At 32.9% G+C, this 24,864-nt stretch overlaps 2 protein-coding genes across 2 annotated transcripts in view; both read right to left on the minus strand.

The window, feature by feature from the left end:
* Positions 1–24,864, minus strand: part of LOC114326594 (uncharacterized) — a 363,687-nt gene that overhangs the window by 18,676 nt on the left and 320,147 nt on the right. The gene's annotated exons all lie outside the window — the stretch shown is intronic.
* LOC114326596 (uncharacterized) overlaps positions 22,924–24,864 on the minus strand; it is a 79,752-nt gene continuing 77,811 nt past the window's right edge. Inside the window, exon 3 of the mRNA XM_028275009.2 lies at positions 22,924–24,070. Coding sequence (XP_028130810.2) covers positions 23,724–24,070 — 347 coding nt within the window. The 3' untranslated portion in view covers positions 22,924–23,723. The remainder of the gene's footprint in view (positions 24,071–24,864) is intronic.

Consider the following 24,864-nt stretch of genomic DNA (forward strand, 5'->3'; position numbering starts at 1 on the left):
TGAAGTACTTTTTGCGAACTTACGCAATATATAGCACTCGCTCCGCTGTCGCTCGTGCTCTAAACATCGCGTGCGTTCGCAAAAAGCATACTTCACAAACTGTTCCATAAATAACTATTAGGCATACTTAGTACACAAGCATAAAAATACTCTCGTGAGTATTTATTTATACTCTGGGCTAATTAGCAAAATTCATGGAAAAGTTATTTACCAGCAATTTTATTGCTGTAATCGAATTATAAGATCCTATATATTAATAATATAGGTATGCAGAGTCCGCAGATAGTGTGCTAGTTTTATATAAACAAAATGGCGCCGACAAATCGTATTTTTTTCAATTATTGCACTATAACTCCCAAGATTTTAACATTACAACAAAAACACCTAAATAAAAATGCACTGCAATTAAATTCTGCATAGAGATATGTTTTTCCCGATTTGCTCCGACGAAAATTTTCCTCGGAAAATGCGGGTTTTCCCAACAAAAACTCTAATTTTCAAATAAAGGTTTAGGTAAGTAATTATTAATCAATAATTACATAACTTAGTGACATCAAAGCTTTCTTGGTATAGATTGTAATTCCAGAAGCCGGTGAAAATTAAACGAATATTTTAGCAACAATTCAATTGGTAATTAACAATTTACGACCGCAATAATAACCAAAATAATCATGATACATTGATCAAACTTATAAATATTATAAAGATGAGATGCTTATTTAATATTTTATCGACAAAATATGCATTTTTCGTTTTTTTGCATAATTATTAAATTTTGAAAAAAAAAATAATAATACGCTGGTCTAATTAGTAAAGTACAAAGAAAGGTTATTTACCAGCAATTTCATTGCTGGAATCGAATATTATGATCCTATATATTAATAATATAGGTATGCAAAGTCCGCAGATAGTGTACTACTTTTTTTATTAAAAAAATGGCGCCCCCAAATCGTGTTTTTTTCAATTATTGGTCTATAACTCCGAAGATTTTAACTTTACATCAAAAATACTCAAATAAAAATTCACCCCAATTTAATTCTACATATAGGCATATTTTTCCCGATTCCCTCCGACGAAAATTTTCCTCGGAAAATGTGGGTTTTCCCAACAAAATCTCGAATTTTCAAATAAATTTTGTGGCAAGTAATTATTTATCAATAATTAAATAACTTGGTGAAATAAAAGCTTTCTTGGTATAAATTATAACTGCAGAAGTCGGTGAAAATTAAACGAATATTTTAGCAACAATTGATTTGTTAATAAACAATTTACAGTGGCAATAAAAACCAAAATAATCATGAGACATTGATCAAACTTAGAAATATTATAAAGATGTGATGCCTATTTAATATTTTGTCGACAAAATATAAATTTTTTATTTTTTTGCATAATCTTTAAATGTTTTAAAAAAATAGTTACAAACAAATTAACATTTCTCAAAAATTGTTTATTATATTCTAATTTTAAAAAATAATTAAAATGCGTATTTCAAAGGTCTTGAAAATAAATGCTTCAAAAAATTTTTCCAACCATTTGCAAAAAAGTTATGAAACAGCAAAGTAAATATACGATTGCTCCGTTGTTTATAATTTGTTTTAATTGTTTCAAAGCTTAAAAGTGAGTCTGTGGTACAATCTAATTACTCACAAAGAATATCAAATATTAGTTCAATGGTTCTATTTTAATCAAAGATTAAAAATACTTTTTTTTGTAATTTTTAGCGCGAAAGTAGGCTTGATACAGAGCCGGAGATGTTCACTCGAAGCGACTGACACGCTTTAAACTCGCGCGAGTTGTGTATAGTATTTACACTACAAAAGCGATATTACGCAGGTCAAAATTTTTGACGTAAGAGAACTGTCAAAATATGAGAATGTGACTTTTCATTATTGCCATGTTTATAATAAACATGGCAATAATGAAAAGTCACATTCTAATGTTTTGACAGTTCTCTTACGTCAAAAATTTTGACCTACGTAATATCGCTTTTTTAGTAAAAATACTATAATATGTGGACGGGTATAATACATAATACATAGCTACGGTACTGTATTAGTCTACTTTCGCGCGTGTAAATTACAAAAAAAATATTTATAATCTTTAATTAAAATATAACCATTAAACTAATAATCGATATTTTTTGTAAGTAATTAGCTTGCACTTTAAACTCACTTTTACGCTTTGAAAGAATTAAAAAAAAATTATAAACAACGCAGAAATCGTATATTTACTTTGCTGTTTCTCATAACTTTTTTGCAAATGGTTGTAAAAAAGTTTTAAAACATTCATTTTCAATATATTTGAAATACGCATTTTAACTATTTTTTAAAATTAAAAACTTTCTGATAAACGTTAATTTGATTTTAACTATTTTTTTTAACATTTAAAGATTATAAGAAAAAATAAAAAATTTATATTTTGTCGACAAAATGTTAAATAGGCATCTCATCTTTATAAGATTTCCAAGTTTGATCAGTGTATCATAATTATTTTGGTTATTATTGCGACCGTAAATTATTAATTAACAATTGAATTGTTGCTAAAATATTCGTTCAATTTTCACCAGCTTCTGGCACTATAATCCAAACCAAGAAGGCTTTGACGTCACCAAATTATTTAATTATTGGTAGATAATTACTTATCTAAAACTTTATTTGAAAATTAAAGATTTTGTTGCGAAAACCCGGATTTTCCGAGGAAAATTTTCGTCGGAGCAGATCGGAAGAAACATATCTCTATGCAGAATTTAATTGCGGTGAATTTTTATTTGAGTGTTTTTGTTGTAAAGTTAAAATCTTCGGAGTTATAGAGCAATAATTGAAAAAAACACGATTTAGGGGTGCCATTTTGTGTATAAAAAAAGTAGCACACTATCTGCGGACTTTGCATTAATATGCTTCGATTAATATATATATATATATATATATATATATATATATATATATATATATATATATATATTGTTAAGATATGTAAAATTTGAATTAATATGGTTTCGATCTTAATATTTTAGAAAAGTTAAAACATATAATAAAAATATACCAAAATTCATTTCGAAGAAATGAAAGTCAATTATCTTTGGATGGCCGTAGGTAAACAAAATTTAAATAGGGATTAAGTATTTTCTTTGTACAGTTAGTATGATAAGAAAGTGGTTATGTGTTTGGACAATGAGACCGGGTTTCCCAAATGGACTTTTGCGGCGAGGGAACAATTGTATTTAGAAATTTAAATGAATGTAATCTTTGTTTAGATATTAAGAAAGGAAAAAAAAACCGATTGGCATGTAATTAGTTTTAGGAAATTTCTAATGGTAGGGAAAATTGGTGTTTGTTATCTGAAAGGTAGATGGGGATAAAATTGAGGAACTCGGATTGGTGAAGAAGGAAAAAGGAGGGGCTAGGTATGAAGAATGGGAGTTTAGCGAAATGTTAGAGGGTGGAAGAAGAGTCAGTTGTTAAATGATCGTTAAGTCGACTAGTGGTGATCTCTAAGAGTCTCCTGAAGTAGTAAGGCAGATAAGTGAATAGTTGTGAGTTTGTTGAAATAAGTGTCCTGACGGAAGCTCATCACGTAAAGCATTGTAAGTTATATTGTTCTACTTATATTCCAAGAGTCACCGTTGCATGCCGGAACGAGAAATAGATTCAGTTTATCGAGAGGAGAAAAGGCTAGCATTGTTTTTTGAAAGATACGTGCATCTGTAGGGGGTCATTAATGACAATAGGCTTGCAATAATTTGTTGCGAGATTGCTGACTACATAGGGGGCTGCTAAGAGTAAATTGTAGGCGACCAGAGACAAGAATTTGGACAACTCATCATCCGAGAGACAGTTTTATTTTTTTTGTAGAATTATTCATAACGCAAATTTCAATAAGTACTTTAGATAGTGGTAGGGTTATTTCAATAATCAGAATAGGAGATATTATTTTTAGAGGATATTTTGAGGGTGAATTTATTTCAATAGATGCTTTTGTACCATATATGTGTTTTATTCCGTTAATCTTTGACCTTATTTATCATATGTAAAGCAAAGGAGATATTGAAGCACGAGAATATAAAACCCTGAGATTAGAGCATTAAATAGTGTGATTAAATCATAAGTGCATCATTAAAATTAAATTTAATTAATTAGTTAATTATCTAATCAAGTGCTTTGAGCACACCGATCTTTGAATATCACATTAACTGGAGCCCAGAACGTGGTGGCTTAAAAATATCGCAGCTTTGCATTTGATGGTAGGGAAAGAGATAAGGAATAACTACAGGTGATCCAGAGATAATTTGACAATTTTTCCAGGTGTAAAAATAATTTTGATTTATGGATTGATCGTAGGTATTTGATATTTACTGCCATTGAATTATTTGATTTTTTTTTACCAATCGTACATTTGATATTTATTTTGAAATTTACTGATTGCATATTTGATATTTGTGGAGAAAATTTATTAAATTTGGGGAGAAATATTTGTCGTGTTCTGCAACTTATAGAGTGTTGTAAAATTTCACATTTGGCGGGGACAAAGAAAACAGTAACGAAAAGAAACAACATGTCGACCACAAGGAGGCAAAGCAAAATGCAAGAAAACAGAGAAGAGGAAAAAATTGTTGAAGAAGGATTGGATAATGAAGGAGATACAACGATTATGGAGAGAAAAGAACAGGAATTAACAGGAATAGAGAAACTATTGCAACTGATGCAACTCCAGTCACAACAAATGGATAGAAATCAACAGGAAACAAAAAGTACAATGCAAGAAAATCAACAGGAATCAAAACGAGCCATGGAAGAAACACAAAGAGAAATATCACAGAGAATAGAACAGAAATTGGAAGAGAATGATGGCAAATTGGAAAAGCGTTTGGAAAAATATGAAAATGAAATGAAAGCCTGTTTAGAAAAAGTTAGAGAAGAAACAGAAAGGAAACTGGAGATGCAACGAGAAGAAATAGAAACTAAAATGAAGGATATTAAGAATGTGCAGAAGATGGAATTAGAACAGTTAGAAAGCAAATTTGAAAATGCAATACAAGAAGACAGGCGAGAAATAGAAGAAAAATTTAAGCAAAACGAAAAACAAATTGCGGAACTCAAGAATCAACAGAATTGTGGAGAAAGAAGGGAAATGATTATCCATGGTACAAGCGACGCGAAAATACAATTTGGCGGGGATATTAGAAAAACACACCCAGTACCATTTGTTAAAAATTTGAGAACCAAATTGCAACATATTAGATATTTTGACGACTGCAAAGAAAGAATTAGAAACCATCTGAAAGAAGGAGCAGCGTTATGGTATGAAAGTAAAGAAGATGAGTTTGAAAATTGGACAGATTTCGAAAATAAATTTCTCAACTATTTCTGGGGGAAAGTTAAACAGAGGGAAATCAACCAAGAGCTACAGAATGGAAGATATCACGAGAAAATGGGAATATCGGAGGAAAGATATGCTTTGCAGATATATAACAATTCCAAATATCTAGACTACAAATACTCTACCGAACAACTGGTAGAAATGATAAGCAGACATTTCGAAGAAACGCTGGAGGACCACGTGATTTTGAGAAACTATCAAGATATTGATAGTTTGTGCCAATTCCTTCAAGTAAGGGAAGCAAAACGAAGAGAAATGCGAAACAGAAGACAACATGAACAATATAATGGACCGGCAAGAAGGTATCAATCAAATTATGACCAGAGAAACCGACATGCCCAATCAACAAACGAAGATAGGCCGAGAGAATACCAAAATTACAATAGACAACAAAATTATGATAACAGGAATCACGCAAAAAATAGAACATATGAAAATCACAACAGAAACAGAGATGCACAAAATCCTCCGACTAGGAATACGAACGAACAAAGGGACGGTAGAAACAATCAGAATTTCCAACGACAAAATAGAAGGGAGATGAATCATGTAACAATAGAAAACGAGGAAGAAGATATATGCAATGAATCCAGACAGGATTTTCAATAAAGCATCCACTGAACAAACATAAACAACTCTCCGGTATATTTTGTCATCCGAGAGAGTTTATACAGTTGGCGGGAAATGAAAGACAAAGTTCTAATTCCAATTTAATATTCTTAGATGCATTTATAAAACATAAAGCGATTAAAATTTTGATTGATTCTGGATCGGAGATATCGTTAATCAATAAGAAACTAGTAAAAGAATTAAATTTGGACAGATTTGTGTATAAAATTCCTAGGGTTGCTTTAGTGGGTGCAAACAACAAAAAATTGACGACAGTAAATGAAGGTTTGGGAGTGCGGATCAGAGTGGGAGACAAATACTATATTATGCAATGTGTGGTGATCGAAGATTTAAACCATGATATGATAGCGGGAATTGATGAATTGAGTGAAAAACATATCACCATAAATTTTTCGGAGAATAAACTGGAAACCAGAGCAGAACCAGACAACATAGAAGAAGAAACGGAAATAGAGAGGAAAATAATTGTTGAAAAGATAAATGAACAGGAAAAACATAAAGAAATCAATATGACTGTAGAGGAAAAACCGAAAGTACAAGAAAAAAATCAACCAGAAAAAAAAAAGAAGGAAGAAAAAGAAGAAGAGTTCAAAAAGAAAGAAGGAAAACACGGTGGATACAAGAGAAAGACAGGAAATCGAAGATACGGAAGAATTGTCGGCAATCGACGATAAAACAGAAATGAAGCAGGAAGAAAAGGAAGTTCTCATAAGAGAAATGAAAGCAGTAGAAACATGGTGCTCGGGATACCAAATGGAAATTGAAGATAAAAAAAAACAGAAGAAGAAATAAAGGATGAGGACAGAGAAGAAATGGCAATAATGGACGAGAATCCAGAATTTTATGAAGAAATATTATGGACAGTGAACACATGCGAACAAAATGAGGATGAAAGAAAATTAAAATGTGGAGAAAATATGGAAAAGGAAGTAGAGAAGATTCTAGAAAGTTATGGAGATTTGATTAATGAAGAAAGCCGAGTGGCTAAAAATTATGAACATTCTTTTAAAGTTAAAAACTTAGAAAATTTTAAATCCAAGACATATCCAATCCCGTATAAATACAGGCAAAGCGTCGGACAGGAAATTGAAAAAATGATCAAAGACAAGGTGATAGAAAGATGTGACTCTCCATATATCAACCCGATAGTATGCGTTAAAAAATCGAGTGGTGATTTGCGATTATGTTTAGATGCAAGAAACATTAATTCACACACAATCGCGCAATACGAAGCGCCTTTGAACATCGAAGCCATATTTGGACGAATCACAGGGTCACACATTTTTTCCAAAATCGATTTGAAACATAGTTTTTGGTTAATACCTTTGGCAGAGAAATGTCGAAATTATACCGCTTTTTCGATCGACGGAGTGGTATACCGATTTAGGGTGGTACCATTTGGCCTACAGAGTGCATGCGCTGCTTTGGTTCGCGCATTGAACACAATCTTAAATAGGCATGAAGAATTTGTTGTACATTACATAGATGATTTATTAATTTTCTCACCAGATATAACAAGCCATCTACGACATATTCACACTGTGCTAGAAGAACTGGATCAAGCGGGATTGAAATTAAATATTCAAAAGTGTCAGTTTTTCCAAAAGGAAATACTGTATTTAGGATTCAAATTAGACACAAAAGGGATTAGTCTTGCAGAAGATAGAATCGAAATTATAAATAACTACGCTAGGCCAACCAATTTAAAAACATTGCGGGGATTTTTGGGAATGGTAAACTATTTCAAAAAACTAATACCAGACATCAGCACAAAAGAAATACCGTTGATAGCATTACTTAAGAAAAATGTTAGGTGGAAATGGGGAACGGAACAAGAAATGGCTTTCAAAAATTTAAAAGGAGCTTTCTCCACAGCTGTAAGAGTACACCACCCAAGATATGATCAACCTTTCATTCTCCGGACCGATGCTTCCATAACAAAATTCGCAGGGGTGTTATCACAGATCCAAGACGATGTAGAGGTGCCAATCTGTTTTGTCTCCCGTGTAACCAAAACATATGAGAGAAAGTACAGCGTCACTGAATTAGAGTTCGCCAGTGTGTTATTTTGTGTAAATAAATTACGGTTTTACCTACTAGGGGCAAAATTCACCGTTGAAACAGACCATGCAGCTTTGGTACATATAATGAAAAATAGGCTGGTAAATAATAGAATTCATAGGGGCATTATTTTACTTCAAGAGTATGATTTTGAATTTAAATATATCAAAGGAACTGACAATATCTTGGCTGATGCGTTGACGAGAGATGAACAATTCCGCAAAGAGGACCACAAAACTCTCCACGTTGGCATGAACATAATGAGAGAAGAAGCAGGCTTATTTTCTTTGGCTCAGATCAGGGAAAATCAGGAACAACTGGATGAAAGAGAAAAGCAAAGGGCCGAACAAGAAGATAACTTATATTTTAAGAGGGTCGATGGTAAAGAACTATATGTAATCACGGAACAGATGGCAAAAGAAGTTTTAGCAAAATTACACTGTGACAACGGACACATTGGAAGCAGGAAGGTGTGGCTTATGTTCAGGGAGAACTACATTTGTCGACAGGACTATACAATAGCCAAAGAGATGACTCGAAATTGCGAGACATGCCAAAAGTGTAAAAGTAAGAATTTCAAAAACGAAAACATCACAAAAAACGTCATAGCTCGGAAGAAACTGGATATTGTCGCCATTGATATGTTGAGCGATTTAATAACGACAACACAGAGGAATAAACACATATTAGTTATGGTGGATGTTTTCTCAAAGTATTTAAAACTGTACCCATGTAGAACCACGAAAGGAGCTGAAATACTTCGGAAGATAGACGATTTTATCGAAACAGTGGGAAGACCAGACAATATTTTGTTGGACAATGCGACATACTTTAGGAATGACCGTTTTAAAGGGGAATTAAGAGAGAGAGGCATAAATACAAAATTTGTAAGCATCCGACATCCACAGAGCAACCCATCAGAGCGTTTTATACAAGAAGTCACAAAATTTCTAAGAATTGCTGCGGAAGAACATCATCGACATTGGGACAGAAAAGTGTTTGAAATAGAGACGTATTTGAACTGTGCACCAAATACGGTTACCAAGGAGACGCCTTTATATGTAATGAAAGGAACAATGCCTACGAGACCGTGGGAAGACACCGCCCCCAGACAATACGAAGAAGTGATCGAGGTGGTTCAACGAAGATTGAGACGAAGTGGAGAGAAATATCTCCAAAGGCAAGAGAGGACCCGAAGAAGAAGGCCGGTTACATTCCAGAAAGGGGATAAAGTTTTAGTGAGGGCACTGAGGGTGTCCAATTTACAAAATGGTATTTGTGCTAAATTGATGCCGGTATTTGAAGGTCCATATAGGGTCAATACGGAAAATGGGGTAAATAGTTATGAATTAGCGCATATAGAGACAGGCAAGATACGGGGTATTTTTAACATTCACGACATTTATAAGTATCATGAGTAGAGTTTGGTAACATAATGGAATAATTTGATCCTAAAAAAAACTTGTGTCATTTAAATAAATAACAGAATTTTTTCGGCAAATCAAATGGCGGGGAGTTGTTAAGATATGTAAAATTTGAATTAATATGGTTTCGATCTTAATATTTTAGAAAAGTTAAAACATATAATAAAAATATACCAAAATTCATTTCGAAGAAATGAAAGTCAATTATCTTTGGATGGCCGTAGGTAAACAAAATTTAAATAGGGATTATGTATTTTCTTTGTACAGTTAGTATGATAAGAAAGTGGTTATGTGTTTGGACAATGAGACCGGGTTTCCCAAATGGACTTTTGCGGCGAGGGAACAATTGTATTTAGAAATTTAAATGAATGTAATCTTTGTTTAGATATTAAGAAAGGAAAAAAAAACCGATTGGCATGTAATTAGTTTTAGGAAATTTCTAATGGTAGGGAAAATTGGTGTTTGTTATCTGAAAGGTAGATGGGGATAAAATTGAGGAACTCGGATTGGTGAAGAAGGAAAAAGGAGGGGCTAGGTATGAAGAATGGGAGTTTAGCGAAATGTTAGAGGGTGGAAGAAGAGTCAGTTGTTAAATGATCGTTAAGTCGACTAGTGGTGATCTCTAAGAGTCTCCTGAAGTAGTAAGGCAGATAAGTGAATAGTTGTGAGTTTGTTGAAATAAGTGTCCTGACGGAAGCTCATCACGTAAAGCATTGTAAGTTATATTGTTCTACTTATATTCCAAGAGTCACCGTTGCATGCCGGAACGAGAAATAGATTCAGTTTATCGAGAGGAGAAAAGGCTAGCATTGTTTTTTGAAAGATACGTGCATCTGTAGGGGGTCATTAATGACAATAGGCTTGCAATAATTTGTTGCGAGATTGCTGACTACATAGGGGGCTGCTAAGAGTAAATTGTAGGCGACCAGAGACAAGAATTTGGACAACTCATCATCCGAGAGACAGTTTTATTTTTTTTGTAGAATTATTCATAACGCAAATTTCAATAAGTACTTTAGATAGTGGTAGGGTTATTTCAATAATCAGAATAGGAGATATTATTTTTAGAGGATATTTTGAGGGTGAATTTATTTCAATAGATGCTTTTGTACCATATATGTGTTTTATTCCGTTAATCTTTGACCTTATTTATCATATGTAAAGCAAAGGAGATATTGAAGCACGAGAATATAAAACCCTGAGATTAGAGCATTAAATAGTGTGATTAAATCATAAGTGCATCATTAAAATTAAATTTAATTAATTAGTTAATTATCTAATCAAGTGCTTTGAGCACACCGATCTTTGAATATCACATTAATATATATATATATATATATATATATATATATATATATATATATATATTGATGTGATCTTGATTATTGATATGAGATAATATTCTTATATGTCACTTAATTTAATCAATGTATTAATACTAATCCAATTAATTAACCAGATCACATATCAATATGTTTTCAATCTCAGGGCGAATTATAAATTAATTACTTACTTTCGTGGATTCTAAATATTTCTTAATGGTTCCTAATCGGGATAGAAAAGAAAAGAGTAAAAAAATACACATATGGGTTACAATTATAATAAAAAAATATTTTTTATTTTATTTAAAAAGCAATCACTGCTTAATATTTGCTATTTCTTATTATTCTTAAACATAACATTTACAAATGGGAATCTTATTTCCTTTTGGTTTTCAATTGAAAGTTTTTATTAACATTTAACTATTAGGAGTTATTAGCAACAACTCTATTTAAGTTTGATGAAGCTTTTCTGATATTATTGATTATGTTATTCAATTTTTATGTGGAATTTAATACGAAAAAACCCATACATTCATGTCCAAACAAATGAGACTGACCTTTTCCTAGTGAACTGAAAATGTCCTTACACAAAACCCGTTCCTGCTATCCTTGGCTGCGATCAAACCTCGTCCTGGCTTCCAGTAATGTACTCCTTTGAAAAACTAGCTCGAATAGCTCTCGTTCCTGCTTCGGTCGTGATGCTGTGTTCTACCTTTTTCGAAACTGCTATCAGCTACCGGGACACTCTTGGCTCAAGGAGGTTCTTTTACTCTCAACCTGGCCTACTTCTCGTTCCACGATAGATACTCCACACTCACGGAACTACCGGCTTTCTCACTCTCCGTACACTACCGTCTACTACTCGACTTCACTTCTCGAGAGCTCAAAACATTCTGATCTCACTTTGTCATTCATTCACCTACTTTCTAAATATCCCTTCCAAATTCACAAATCAATCTTCCACCACCAACTCTCATTCGTAATATTCCTCAAAACCAATTTTTAATCTTTCTAAATATGCTTAATGGATTTCAAAAGAAAATATTTAATTCCCATTCTAAAATACTTTCTAACTATTTACAAATTTTAATGACCTATTCTCTCTTTCAAATGAGTCTTATTTAGCATAGGCTAATGATCGAAACCTTCCGCGAAAAACGATAATGAACTATCATCTATTTCACTGAGTTTTATTTAGCATAGGCTAATGATCGACCTTCCGCGAAGAAACGATAATGGTATGCGTCATTCACTTTGTTTATTCTAAGCACATTGTTCCGAGTTTCGTACGCTTATTCTAATCACTTCTTAAAATTACATATAACAATTTGTTGTATACAGGTTGTTTTAAATTTATATGCCCGTGGTTGAGAAAATTGAAAATATTTTATATTAAATTGAATTTTGTTTATAATTATCAAAATTTAATTTTCATATCAAATAGAAATATAACAAATCCCCGCCTTGTATTCGATAAAATTTATCTGCATTTTTAAATAAATTTTCTCGAGGCAAAACCAACTCCCTGTATATTTCCTTACTTTAATCTACGTCTTATACCCCTTCTTCTTGTATTACTCTAATTAGTCCCACCTGTAGAGTAATTGTTTCCTTATTTTCAGTGTCCTCATCCTGTGTTAGAGTGTCGGCTATTATGTTGTCTTTCCCTTTTTCCCATATTAATCTTCTGTCTTTTCCCTCAGATTTTTCACATACTTTTATCGTGTATTCTGCATCCTCGTTTTCATATGCCTCCTCTTCAAATGCCACTGTTTCGATCATATCTTTTTTGCTTTCATTTTTTTTGCTTTATTTCTTCTTCTCCTGAGCTCGTCTCTTCTTTTGCGGAATCCCAGGTTTCCTTTGTTTCTGATACTCTCAAATTTTCTTCTTCTGGGCTCAACTCTTCTTTTGAGGAGCCACAGGTTTCATTCTCTTTTGTCTTTTTCTGACTTTTTCTCCCTTTTCTTCTTTGTCCTTGCTTCGTTGCCAAATTCATTTCCACTGTTTGTTCTTTACCTGATTCGTCCGTATTTTGTTTCTCCTGTTCCTTGTCCTGTTCTTCTTCTTTTTCTTCTGTTAGATTCATCGTATTATTTTTAAAATCTATCACTACATGTTTTTCTGCCAATTCGTCAACTCCTACTATCATGTCATGTGACATGTTTGGCATTATTACACATTGTAGTGCATACATCTTCTTACCCAGTCGTACCATTACTCGTATGCCTTCATTTATAGTTGCCAATGTCCGTTTGTTTGCGCCCACTAAATTTACCCTAGGTATTTTGTAAATTAAATTTGTTAAGTTAACTTCTTCTATTAGTTTTCTGTTGACCAATGTTATTTCAGATCCAGTGTCTATCATAATTTTAATTGGTTTCTCGTTGATAAATCCATCCACAAATTTTAAATTAACTCCATTTTTCTTTTCGTTGTTTCCTGCCAATTTAATAAACTCCTTGGGTTGACAAAAGATTCCTGTTTGATTTTTTGTTTTTAGTGAGCGCCGTCGTGAAAAAACGCCGATTGTTCATCGTTGTTTATATTTTCGTCATAATGTCTCTCTCCGTCATATTCTTCTGTCTGGGTATTATTTACCTCTCTTCTATTTTCTCTTGGTCTGTCGGATCTGTTTCGGTTTTCTCGATATCCCTGTTCATTTTGTCTACCATTATTTCTGTTTTCTTGATTTGCGCGTGTGGTGTTTCTGTTCTGGTATTCTCGATTTCTGTCCTCATTCCATTGCCTATTTCTTTGTTCATAATTTCCTTTTCCGTTGTCTCTATTTTCGTTTTCCCTTCTGGGATTAAAATCTCGTCTTGTATAGTCCCTCCTATTTTCATTTCTATCTCTGTACTCCTGTGTTTCTCGGGGCCTGTAATCTTCTCGCGACCTTCTTGATTTTCTTTCTCTTAAACGCAATTCTCTTATTTGTAGGAATTGGCATAAACTATCTATGTCTTTGTAGTTTTGCAATGTGATATGGTCTTCCAGCGTTTCTTCGAAATGTCTTGCAATCAGTTCGACTAATTGTTCCGATGAGTAATTATATTGTAAATGTTTTGCGTTATAGTAAATTTGTAATGCATATGTCCTTTCTGATATACCCATCCTATCATTGTATTTCCCATTTTGCAATTCCTTGTTAATTTCCAATTGTTGGACTTTTCCCCAGAAATAATTCAAAAATTTTTGTTCAAATTCTTGCCAACTGTCAAATTCTTCTTCTTTGCAATTGAACCATAGGCTTGCTTCATATTTTAGATGGTTTCTGATAGTTTCTTTTGCTGTTTCGAAATTTCCGATGTGCTGTATTTTCTTTTTCAGGCTATTTATGAACGGCACTGGGTGTAATCTTCTTACATCCCCGCCAAACCTTATCTTCACGTCATCTGTGCTATGTATAACCATTTCTCTTCTTTCTCCTACATTTTGTTGAATATTGATTTCCGCAATCTTTCTTTCCATTTCTTCTCTGATTGCTTGAATAGCGTTTTGCAACTTGTTTTCCAAACTTTCCATTTCTTTTTTCTGGCAATTCGTTATCTCCTTTATTTTGCTTTTGATTTCTTTAATCTCTGTCTCTTGTTGTCCCATATCGTTCTTGATCATTGTCAAACATCCTTTTACTTCCTTTTCATACTTTCCTATGCGTTCCTCCATTTTCTTGTTGTTCTCTTCTATTGCTTGTTTCATTTTTTGTTGTGTTTCATCCATTTTTTTATCCAATTTTTGTTGTGTTTCATCCATTTTTTGATCCACTTTATCCATTTTCTTTGATGTTTCTTCCATGGCTTGTTTCGTTTCACGTTGATTTTCATCCAGTTTTTGTTCCATTCTTTGTGACTGGAGTTGCATCATTTGTAATATTTTATCTATTCCTGATAATTCTTGCTGTTCTGATGCCATGATTGTCGTGTCTAAAATGTTTTCTTGGTCTGAATTATTCTCTTGATTTGAATGTTCTTTTTGTTTTTTGTTGTCTTTGCTTTGGCTTCTTGTCACAGACATTTGTTTTCAAGAAGTACTGTCCCCGCCAAATATGAAATTTTACTAGTATGTTACCAAGACGACTTTTTCTCACCCAAATATTATAAATTGTCAATAAATATATCAAATGCAAATATCGTAAAAATAAAATATTAAATCAGTTATGTAAAATTTGTACCTAAAGAGATCTAAAATTTTATGTTATCAAATGTAAGTATCTCACTTTTTACCACAGGCATATAAATTCTCAAATACCGGCTTTACTCTTTCTATCCTTCAAATTTGCCACTAGAAATACTTTACAATGCCCCACGTTGGGCGCCAGTTGATGTGATCTTGATTATTGATATGAGATAATATTCTTATATGTCACTTAATTTAATCAATGTATTAATACTAATCCAATTAATTAACCAGATCACATATCAATATGTTTTCAATCTCAGGGCGAATTATAAATTAATTACTTACTTTCGTGGATTCTAAATATTTCTTAATGGTTCCTAATCGGGATAGAAAAGAAAAGAGTAAAAAAAATACACATATGGGTTACAATTATAATCAAAATATTTTTTATTTTATTTAAAAAGCAATCACTGCTTAATATTTGCTATTTCTTATTATTCTTAAACATAACATTTACAAATGGGAATCTTATTTCCTTTTGGTTTTCAATTGAAAGTTTTTATTAACATTTAACTATTAGGAGTTATTAGCAACAACTCTATTTAAGTTTGATGAAGCTTTTCTGATATTATTGACTATGTTATTCAATTTTTATGTGGAATTTAATACGAAAAAACCCATACATTCATGTCCAAACAAATGAGACTGACCTTTTCCTGGTGAACTGAAAATGTCCTTACACAAAACCCGTTCCTGCTATCCTTGGCTGCGATCAAACCTCGTCCTGGCTTCCAGTAATGTACTCCTTTGAAAAACTAGCTCGAATAGCTCTCGTTCCTGCTTCGGTCGTGATGCTGTGTTCTACCTTTTTCGAAACTGCTATCAGCTACCGGGACACTCTTGGCTCAAGGAGGTTCTTTTACTCTCAACCTGGCCTACTTCTCGTTCCACGATAGATACTCCACACTCACGGAACTACCGGCTTTCTCACTCTCCGTACACTACCGTCTACTACTCGACTTCACTTCTCGAGAGCTCAAAACATTCTGATCTCACTTTGTCATTCATTCACCTACTTTCTAAATATCCCTTCCAAATTCACAAATCAATCTTCCACCACCAACTCTCATTCGTAATATTCCTCAAAACCAATTTTTAATCTTTCTAAATATGCTTAATGGATTTCAAAAGAAAATATTTAATTCCCATTCTAAAATACTTTCTAACTATTTACAAATTTTAATGACCTATTCTCTCTTTCAAATGAGTCTTATTTAGCATAGGCTAATGATCGAAACCTTCCGCGAAAAACGATAATGAACTATCATCTATTTCACTGAGTTTTATTTAGCATAGGCTAATGATCGACCTTCCGCGAAGAAACGATAATGGTATGCGTCATTCACTTTGTTTATTCTAAGCACATTGTTCCGAGTTTCGTACGCTTATTCTAATCACTTCTTAAAATTACATATAACAATTTGTTGTATACAGGTTGTTTTAAATTTATATGCCCGTGGTTGAGAAAATTGAAAATATTTTATATTAAATTGAATTTTGTTTATAATTATCAAAATTTAATTTTCATATCAAATAGAAATATAACAATATATATATATATATATATATATATATATATATATATATATATATATATATATATATATATATATATATATATAATTAATATATATAATCATAAGCTTCGATTCCAGCAATAAAATTGCTGGTAAATAACTTTTCCCAAAAATGGCCTATTCTCCGATAATCAGCTCAGACTATTACTGTTAAACTGTAACTTATTAGTCACAATACATCGTTAAATGGATTTTAAAATTAACTACTTTTCCCATAATTCGACAACACATTGTTCCTGTTATTAAACTTCAACAATGTTTGCTATTGTTTCGTAATTTTTATTATGATCGTGTAGTCGTATTCCAAAACATAAACACAAACTTGTCATAATGAAGAATATTATATGAAGTGTCATAGAGGAAATAAAACAGTAGTTACAGAGGTATACCGAACTTTAAATATAAAGTTTGTTTAATTTAAATGATGATTTACTACCATAAAATATAATAATTAATATCTCAAATTAGTATCTAGATGTCTTAGAAATATATTCTTTTTGTTCTCTCTTGTTACAAAACTGTCTTTTCTATGATCTTTTAGGCACTAATGTTTAGTTTTAGTTGACTTTACTTATTTTTAATAACTTACTTTTAAACAAATGAAAAACACTGCATTTATATCTTTTATTTTACAAACTACGATATCCAATTTATTTATTACACTAAATCTAATAATTTATTTACATAATTACAAATTCAAAAATATACCGCGCCCGATACATATCAAAGTACACCGACGTATTCAAATTCACAACTCACTGCGAATTTCAAAATCCCTCTTATTTATACAATGCTTAATTATCTCGAATACAAAAGAATTATCCAGAATAAACGAGTATTTACATAATAACTTAAAGCACGTAAAATCGAATTTACTAGTACAATAACAAAAGAACAATTATTAGAAAAAGATGTGTAAACAACTCGATCGAGATCTTTCTTTAAATTAAGTTCCCTCATAAATCATTGTATAAAAAAGGTTACTTCGTAAACATCTTCGGCGTCTGTTAGGCCGGGAACTGAAAACAGTCGGGTGACATAATTATGTCACACTCTCCTACGGCGCTACAGCCCAAGTCGGGCTCTGGCCTCTCCCAGCATCCGCCTCCAAGTATCTCTGTCTCTGGCTGCTCTCCTTGAGTTATCTACCCCCAATATTTCTTTAGCATCGGTTCTCTCTTCGTCTATCAACCTCTTCCTTGGTATTCCTACTAGCCGACCTCCCTCCATAGTTCCACTAAGGGTTCTACTAGGTATTCTATCTTTATCAATTCTTATAAGGTGACCTGTCCAGCGTAATCTTTGTATTTTTGCATAACTTGCTGTAGAGAGTTCTTTGTAATACTCTTGGTTGAACCTTATTACCACTTTTAAAAATTTTAAAACATGGTTCATCAAGCTGATCGTCCTATATTCCTCACATTTCATTGTGTTGGGTTTTTTTGGGTATTGGGATGAACTCTGATGCTGTAGTAATTAATCCAGCAGTCAAATAAAATAGGTCTCAAAATGAACCTTCAGAAAACAAAAATAATGAGTAATTTACAAACTAATCTTGTTATTAGGAAACGCCAGTCTTGAAAATGTAGACTACTATTATATACAGGGTGATACATTAAGAATGTCCAATCTTTTGAGATGTAGATTCTAGACCTCAAAAAATTAAGATTTAACCCAAATCATTTAAATAAAATGTGGCTTGTTACTGAGTTACAGGGTGTTTTATTTAAAAATTTAATAAATATTTTTACCCAGGGCTTTAAAACTATTTGACATATCCTTGTCATACTTGGCAAAAAATATAGGTACTGTACATCGTACTGAATTATGATAAATAAACTTTTCTGGCTACTACCAGAGGCGTACGACAGGGGAAAGTGAATAGTTGACCCTTCCCAAATTCTACGCCACTGATGAAATTGCTATTTTAGCACAATATTTCGATTTTCCAATACTTTCTATGTAAGTAATATACTCTTCATTCGTAACGTTAAAGTCATTAGTTTTTGAGATATTTGAAGTTGAAAATGAAACGGCATAGCTATTTTGATTAATGTATTGTGCTCCTTCATTTTTAACTTTAAATATCTCGAAAACTAATGATTTTATCGGTACGGATGAAGAGTATATTATTTGCATAGAAAATATTGGAGAATCGAAAAATTGTAATAAAATAGTAATTTCGCCAGTGGCGTAGAATGTGGGAAGGGTCAACCATTCACTTTCCCCTGTCGTACACCTCTGGTACTAGCCAGAAAGTTTTATTTAACATATTTTAGTAGGTTGTACAGTATCTACACTATCTGCTAAGTATAATTAGGATATGTCAAATACTTTTTAAATACTGGATACAAATAGTTAATATTTATGTAATAGGGATGTTATTCCCTTTATTCCCTGTAAAGATTATTTGTACCCAATACTTTAAAAGTATTTGAAATTGCCGTACCATACTTGCCAAAAAGTGTATGTAACTAATTTATGTTAAATAAACGTTTCTGGCTATTACCAGAGGCGTACAGAGGAAAATGAATGGTTGAACCTTCCCAAATTCTACGCCACTGATGGAATTGCCATTTCAGCATAATTTTTAGATTCTCCAATACGTTCTATGCAAATAATATACTCTTCATTCGTATCGATAAAATCATTAGTTTTCGAGATATTTGAAGTTAAAAATGAAGGGACACAATACATTAATCAAAATAACTGTAAAGTTTCATTTTCAACTTCAAATATCTCGAAAACTAATGACCTTAACGTTACGTATGAAGAGTGTATTATTTACATAGAAAGTATTGGAAAATCGAAATATTGTGCAAAATAGCAATTTCGCCAGTGGCGTAGAATTTGGGAAGGGTAAACCATGCACTGTCCTCTGTCGTACGCCTCTGGTAGTAGAGAGAAACGTTTGTTTACCATAATTTAGTAGGGTGTACGACAACTACACTTTCTGCAAAGTATGACAAGGATATGTCAAACAGTTTTAAAGTACTGGATAAAAATGGTTATTAAATTTTTAAATAGAACACCCTGTAACTCAGTGACGAGGCACATTTTATATAGGTAAGTGATTTGGGTTAAATCTTAATATTTTGAGGTCTAGAATCCACAACTCAGAGATTGGACATTCTTAATGAACCACCCTGTATATCTTGGACACACCATTAAAATCGGCAAAGAAAACCAAATAGCTGAAACAAAAAGACGCCTACAATTGTCTTGGGTAGCTTTCGGCAAGTTAAGCTTAATCTTGAAATGGACACAGAGATTAACAAACTGGACACCAAGAGAGAACAGGCGAGGAGTAGGCAGACCGCAGAAGAGGTGACAGGTGATATCAAACAAGTCGCGGACAAGCAGTGGATGAGAATTGCCAATAGTAGAAATCGATGGAAGCAAATGGAAGAGGCCTATGTCCAGCAGTGGACGAACACAGGATAAAGAAGAAGAAGAAGAAGGGATGAACTCTGATATGTACCTAATAGTCATTCTTTCGGAATTTTCCCGGTATATTAAATTTCGTTGAATAATTCTCCTAGTATATCCATGTGGTCCTCTGTCATATTTAATTAACAGTAAAAAAGACTTTCGTAAAATCTTAATTGCAATAGCATTGCAAGAAAATTTCACTTATTGAGGACTGAGGTTATTCACACACAGATTCAAGGACGTTCAATGTTATGATCTTAGAGCAAGTCGTATGAATTTTTATATGATAAAATCAAAACTTGTTTCGATTCATCGAATGTATATTTCTAAGTAAGAGTTTAATAAACCTATAAATTATTAACAAAAAGCCATATACAATTTAAATCACAATGGATAATAAAATTTTATATACAGTGTTCCAAAAAACATGTAAGTATAACGAAATTTTACATACCTATATAAATATATACAGGGTGGGCCAAACCTCTGGTTTAGTGATGTGTAAAGACGTCTGTAATTTACAATTGTTTTCAATTATACAGGGTCAATCATTTCTGTAGCAAAAAATTCAGTACAAAAAGTGCTTCTCTAGTTCCCAATCCATCTTTAGATCCCAACTGCGTTTCTTCTTGATCTTCTTCACACTCATTCCTTATTCTATTGTGAATTATTCGTAGGGATAACTTTAAAAGTTTGACTCATAAGACATAGTCTTTTTTGTTTTTTTTTTGTTTTTTTTTTGTAAAGTTATGAATTCAGACCTCAACCAGTCCTCTGGGATTTCCTCAGTTGAGTACACATGATTATTAGATCTTAAAGCTTTCTTGTTTTTTTGGTAACTTTATAGCATGCAGTACTTATATTTTTAGTATTTTTGGTCCTTCGTCTTCATCTTATGTCTGCTAATTAAATTTGGTGTAACATGCCTTTGTAGTAGTTGGTAGGGAGTTTTAATAATGATTTAAATAGGTAACTAAAGCTTTTGAAACATTTATTGTTAATAAATAGTTACATTCTTTGGGTATTAAAATACATATACAAAATAAAATAGTGCAAATGTACTCGAAGAAAAAAATATAATAAAGCATAACGGTCTGAGATTTATATGAAAACGTTATATAGAGTGTCCCAAAAGTAGTGGAACGGTCAAATATTTCGCGAACTAAACATCGGATCGAAAAACTGAAAAATACGTGTTCCATCATTTTCAAAAATCTATCCAATGACACCAAACACCAATCCCCACTACACCCCCTGGAGGTGGGGTGGGGGGTAACTTTAAAATCTTAAATGGAAACCCCCAGTTTTTCTTGCAAATTTGGATTCGTTACGTAAAAGTAGGCAAATTTTATTCAAGATGTTTTTTCGAACTGTGGATAGATGGCGCTATAATTGGGAAAAACGATTTATCCTGATACCATAGGTAAATTATAGAAACGGTCTAATATCTCACGAAATACACTTCTAAATGAGAAACCAAAAAACATATTTTTAATCTTTTTTGAAAACCTATCGAATAACACCAAACATGACCCTCCAGCCCACCCCCTGGATGTGGGGTGGGGGTAACTTTAAAATCTTAAATTTTACCCCACTTTTTATTGCAGATTCGGATTCGTCATAAAAAATTAAGCAACATTTATTCGAAACATTTTTTAAAATTTCTGATAGATGGCGCTAATAAATCGAATTTTTCCAATTAGGGCGCCATCTATTAACAATTCTAAAAAATGTTTCGAATAAATGTTACTTAATTTTTCATGACGGATCCGAATCTGTAAAAAAAAGTGGAGGTTGCTATTTAAAATTTTAAAGAGTCCCCCCACCCCACATTCAGGGGGTGGGTTGGAGGGTCATGTTTGGTGTTATTCGATAGGTTTTCGAAAAAGATTAAAAATCTGTTTTTTAGTTTCTCATTTGGAAGTGTATTTCGTGAGATATTAGACCGTTTCTATAATTTACCTATGGTATCAGGATAAATCGTTTTTCCCAATTATAGCGCCATCTATCCACAGTTTGAAAAAATGTCTTGAATAAAAGTTGCTTACTTTTATGTAACAAATTAAAATCTGCAAGAAAAACTGGGGGTTTCCATTTGAGATTTTAAAGTTACCCCCCACCCCACCTCCAGGGGATGTAGTGGGGGTTGGTGTTTGGTGTCATTGGATAGATTTTTGAAAATGATTGAAAACGTATTTTTCAGTTTTTCGATCCGATGTTTAGTTCGTGAAATATTCGACCGTTCCACTACTTTTGGGACACCCTGTATATAAAAATAACAGAATGCACAATAAAACAATTAAATGAGTGCTTGAAATAACTTAGCAATGGAGCACCATTGACTTCAGCATCAGACAGCAACAATTAAGCTTCAATTTATTGCCAAAAAGTACTACAATGACTAGTGCTTATATTACGGCTTCACAGGACCAAAAACTATAAAAGTAAGTATATATAAGTAATGATCAATGACAAAACTGATAAAATATTATGGCCATACAATCCGTCTAAGTATTAAGAGATGTCATCATCTGATAATTGATCTATTTTGCGACAGGCTGCAACTTAGCCATCAAAAGATCTCAGTTTGCTAGAAAAAAGATCAACAAAGCAACAAATAGACAAACGATGGATGAACAAATAATCAAATAGATCATGTGTCGATTGATGAGAGGTAATCTAGCAGCATAGTAGGCGTAAGAACTATGAGAGGACCAACTAGCGACACGAACCATTTTCTGGTGAAGGCCAAACTCAGAACAAGAATTTCAACACAAAATATCAACGAGAAATAAGAAGTAGGTTTTAGGTTTTGGTAAAAAATGAAAGTCAAGATGTAGATCAGCAATGGAACTCCATAAAATATCTATTACAGAGCAGCGGAGAAATGTATCGGAAGAAAGAAGAAAACAAAAGGAAAAATGGTTCGACGAAGAATAAAAGAAGACCCAAAAGAAACAAACAAAAAAAATGGATTCTATGTCGAACTCATTAGACGAAAAACGTACAAAATTCAACAGGTAGAGAGAGACAGAGAGAGAGAGAGAGAGAGAAAGAGAGGCAGAGAGAAACACTGAGGCAAAAAAGATAATATCTACAATAAAAAATTAAAAAGGTAGAAGAAACATAGACAAAATCAAAGTAAAACGTTCTACAGAGAGGTAAGACAACATTAGGAAGGCTCCTATATAAGGACACCCAATCGCGTGAGAGAGAAAAATGGAGAATTCTCACTGCCGATAATAGAATAGAAATAATAGAAAGATGGGTTGAATATTTTAAAGAAATTCAGAATGTCACTGACGAAAGCAATTAAAAATGAGTATCAAACGGTCGAAATAGAAATACTTCCCATCAAGCCTAGAAGAAATTAGAAATGCCTAGACAATGCCTAGTCTAGACAATTTTGATGCCAAGTTAATTAAAAAAGGAGGTAACAACGAGTTAGTTTCTCTTCAGAAAGAAAAATCTAGTGAGATATAAAGACCAATAGGCTAATATGGGCAGGACATGTGATACGCAGTAATAGCAATCGCCTTATAAACAATGTGTTTTCGAAAAGACTAGATGGAAGAAGATCTGTAGTACGGACTAGAAAAAGGTGGAAAGATGCAATCAAAGAAGATCTGGAGAAAATGGGAGTGAGACTCACTCCCGACCGCACAAGACCGACAAATAGGGAAGTAGGGATCTATGCTCAAAAATTATTATCTATACATCTTTTAAATCGTTGTTTCTGGTTTGTTTTGACCTGTCAAAGCATTATTTATATGCGCCATTGCACCGTACGCCAGTCCTACAATACTTCCGAACAATTCTGCGAAGTATACCCCTATTTGGCCCAGTTTATTCGTACTCTCTATATGCGTACAGTTCGGATTGATGATATGTTCAATATCTGTTATATTCTCAGCGTCGTTGTTGTCCCAGGTTAGTCTTAGAGGCGCTCCGTATTCTGCTGGAACAACAACTTTTTGGGATCCTGCTACTTTGGGTGTGGGAGACGGAAAGTCACCAAAGTCTATTATGACGTCGGATTTAGGTGTCTCTTCTGTTGAGTTGCTTTTCGCTGGAAGAAGAATTTTTATTTAGCAACATGATTAACAATATATTAAAAATATTATAGAAACTAATGGAAGCCAACAGGATTATCGCGTTGTTCTTTAAACCGAAGAGAATTAAACCTAGAAATGCATAAATTATTTACAGGTTTTGAAAAAGCCTTCGATTGGGTTGATAAATGCAAACTATTAAAAATTATGTCAAAAAGGTATATCATACAATTGATCCAAGTGTATTGGGACCGTGCAAGTTCGGCAAAGCGACCTCTTTTTCTACGCTCTGTACTTTTATTCGCACTTTTAAATATATTGGCCAATTATATTAGTCCTGGTTGCTGGATAATTGTCAAGGCCATAGTCCAAAAAAATAATAAGCAGAAAAAATCAGATGCAGGTTATGTTATGCAAACGTAAACAATTGTATGTAGTAAATAAAATTAGTTATTAAAATGCAGTACTGCAAGCAAAATACAATTAATTAAATTTACCTTTATATAATAATTGCATATCATATCAATATTGTGGAGCAATATATAATTTTTCTGCTTCAATGAGAGAAGGTATGAAATATACGTCAATTTGACAATTTCAATTGACAATATGAATTATTTAAGATAGCTGCAATATTTCCCCGCGACTCGCGCACGGTCGTTTCTCGTTTCCCTTCCAAGTACTTGCACACCGCGAATACATCAAATACAAATCATCATGAGTGAAACTAGAGCCCTATAGTAGGGCCCGGACCTTCTCAAGTATATTTCTTCAGTCAGCTCTATCCTATTCCTGTGTCTGTGTGTATGTC

Source organism: Diabrotica virgifera, chromosome 3 (genome assembly GCF_917563875.1).
Source record: "Diabrotica virgifera virgifera chromosome 3, PGI_DIABVI_V3a".
NCBI classification, from domain to species: domain Eukaryota; kingdom Metazoa; phylum Arthropoda; class Insecta; order Coleoptera; family Chrysomelidae; genus Diabrotica; species Diabrotica virgifera.